This window comes from Sinocyclocheilus rhinocerous, unplaced genomic scaffold (assembly GCF_001515625.1).
Source record: "Sinocyclocheilus rhinocerous isolate Xijiao unplaced genomic scaffold, SAMN03320098_v1.1 scaffold4118, whole genome shotgun sequence".
In the NCBI taxonomy this organism is placed as follows: Eukaryota; Metazoa; Chordata; class Actinopteri; order Cypriniformes; family Cyprinidae; genus Sinocyclocheilus; species Sinocyclocheilus rhinocerous.
The window spans coordinates 60,317-62,677 of record NW_015628692.1 but is presented as its reverse complement, the minus strand read 5'-3'; the positions used below and the strand labels follow the sequence as shown (position 1 = coordinate 62,677).

The window sequence follows — 2,361 nt, the reverse complement described above, 5'->3', positions numbered from 1 at the left end:
AGATGGACGGACAGACAGACAGACAGTCAGACAGACAGACAGACGGAAAGACAGACAGTCAGACAGAGAGATGGACGGACAGTCAGACGGTCAGACAGACGGACAGACCGACAGACGGAAAGACAGACAGTCAGACAGAGAGATGGACGGACAGTCAGACGGTCAGACAGACGGACAGACAGACAGACGGACAGACAGATGGATGGACAGACAGACGGACGGACGGACGGACAGACAGAGAGACAGACAGAGAGACAGACAGACAGACAGACAGATACAGTTATAGTACCTGTTGCTCCTTTATTGATTTGACGTCACTGAACTCAGAGCAGTAATAATAGTGATTTGTGCATTAGAAAACACATCTAATAATGACAGTCTAACATGTTTCACCCTCAATCAAGCCCCAGCCAGTCTTATTTTAGTATTATTTATATACTATTATAGTATGTATTAATATTTTGAATTAGCTTTTTTTCCATTTTCATCTATATGTATATTTCTGTCTGTTTGTCTCTGTCTGTCCATCCGTCCATCTATCCATCTGTCTATATTTCTATATTTCTATCAGTTTTAGTTTTAGTAATTTTGGAACTTAAACGTCTTTGTTTCGGTTAATCGCCAATGTAACATTTCTAATTTTCATTTCAATTTTTTAAGGTTATCATTTTATTTTAAGTTTTATCAATTTTGTCATGTGCTTTTGTCATTTTTATTAGTTTTTGTTTTTATTAATTTATTTTTTTATTATTTATGTTTATTTTTCAGGTAATAATGTGATAAATAATGTTCAGTTACCTGCACTAACTGATCGTTTCGCTTCATAAGATCTCAAAATATCATCAGGAGCCGCGGGGATTCATTCTGTGTTGCCTGTATGAGCTTTTTTGACTCTCGAAGTGCCGGCACCCATTGACTTGCATTGTATGAATCACCAAGGAGCACGATTTCAGCTAAAAATCTTCTTTACTGTTCAGAAAAAAAGCCTCTCGGATGGGTGAGTAAATTAACAGCACATTGTCATTTTTGAGTGAACTGTCCCTTTAAGACAGTTTTGGGCAGTTTCTGACGTACCCCAGTCGCCTTCTGCTTCTGCCAGACGTACGTGTCTCGCGAGCCGCGCTCATAACGGTACGTGGGCGGATAGGTGATCTCCTCCTCCGCTGGACACACACACACACACACACACACACACACACACACAGGAAATGAAGCGGTAGGGAATGGAAATGCTGATCTCAAAGCACATTTAAATAACCAAGAGAAAAACTACATTTAAAACAAAAAGTATAAGCGTACCGAAGCGAAGGAAGACCTTGTTCTTCTCTCTCTCCAGATTTAGCTGGTCCACCTTCAACAATGGCTCAAACTCCTTCCTGTTGATGTAGTTGAGGATTTCCTGTGAGAGAGAGAGAGCGTTCAGACTCACAGCTGTGCGGGTCACACCGGTCACTACTGAGCACACTAGAGTACTGTTCACTGCGCAGTACACACTAGAGACAAATGGAACAGATCATGCATTCAGAAAAATACGCTGCATACAGTATGCATGCTGCAGAAACACTACAATACAGTATGCAAGTATGGCAATATGGTAGTATGCGATTCTGATTCAAATAACAAATAACCTTCACCATATCTACCACAGACACACATGAAACATTTTAAAGGCACAGTATGTCATTTTCACACTTGTCTCGTGGCGGTTTACCTGTATGTCCATGTCCAGCCGGTAGTTGAGATCGCCGAACCAGAAGAGATGCGTGAATCTCAGCGAGATGTCGAAGGAGTTCAGCTGTTTATCGCCCAGCGACAGCTGACGCAGGATGTCCAGATAGTTCTGGTTCCGTCTGCCGGGGGTCAGAGGTCATTAGTGCATCACACATTCACTGAGGAACGGCTGCCAAACAAACCGTGAGCTGTGTGTTTATTACTCCAGACACACCTGTGGATTTTCTCATTGCCAGACGTTAAGTGACAGTTAACGAAACCAAACGACGTTCCGTTGAACATGAAGGACACGCCCACTGCTCCTTTGTTTCCTTGGAAACAGACAAAAACAAATAAATAATACGAGCTGGGGCTGCATGATTTGGGAATGAAATTGCTGGAAAATGTTCTAGTAAAAATTGCGATCTAAACCGCGATAATAAATTCCAAGTTTGCTATGCTTGTTTGTAGGGCTGCACAATTTGGCCAAAATTTTGTGATTATATATTGATAAAATAATAATAATATATTATTATTTATTTATTTTATTTAAATAATACACTATTTATATAATCCCAAAAAAATAAATAAGAAATATTGTTATTGCAGTATTTCACTGTAAAATTTAAAAAAACTCAAGTATTTTAGAAA

At 39.9% G+C, this 2,361-nt stretch overlaps 1 protein-coding gene across 1 annotated transcript in view; it reads right to left on the bottom strand.

Moving 5' to 3' along the window:
* Positions 1–2,361, bottom strand: part of inppl1a (inositol polyphosphate phosphatase-like 1a) — a 46,892-nt gene that overhangs the window by 8,789 nt on the left and 35,742 nt on the right. Inside the window, exons 12-15 of the mRNA XM_016549998.1 lie at positions 1,946–2,057; positions 1,712–1,850; positions 1,300–1,399; positions 1,075–1,163 (exon numbers count right to left, since the gene is read on the bottom strand). Coding sequence (XP_016405484.1) covers positions 1,075–1,163; positions 1,300–1,399; positions 1,712–1,850; positions 1,946–2,057 — 440 coding nt within the window. The remainder of the gene's footprint in view (positions 1–1,074; positions 1,164–1,299; positions 1,400–1,711; positions 1,851–1,945; positions 2,058–2,361) is intronic.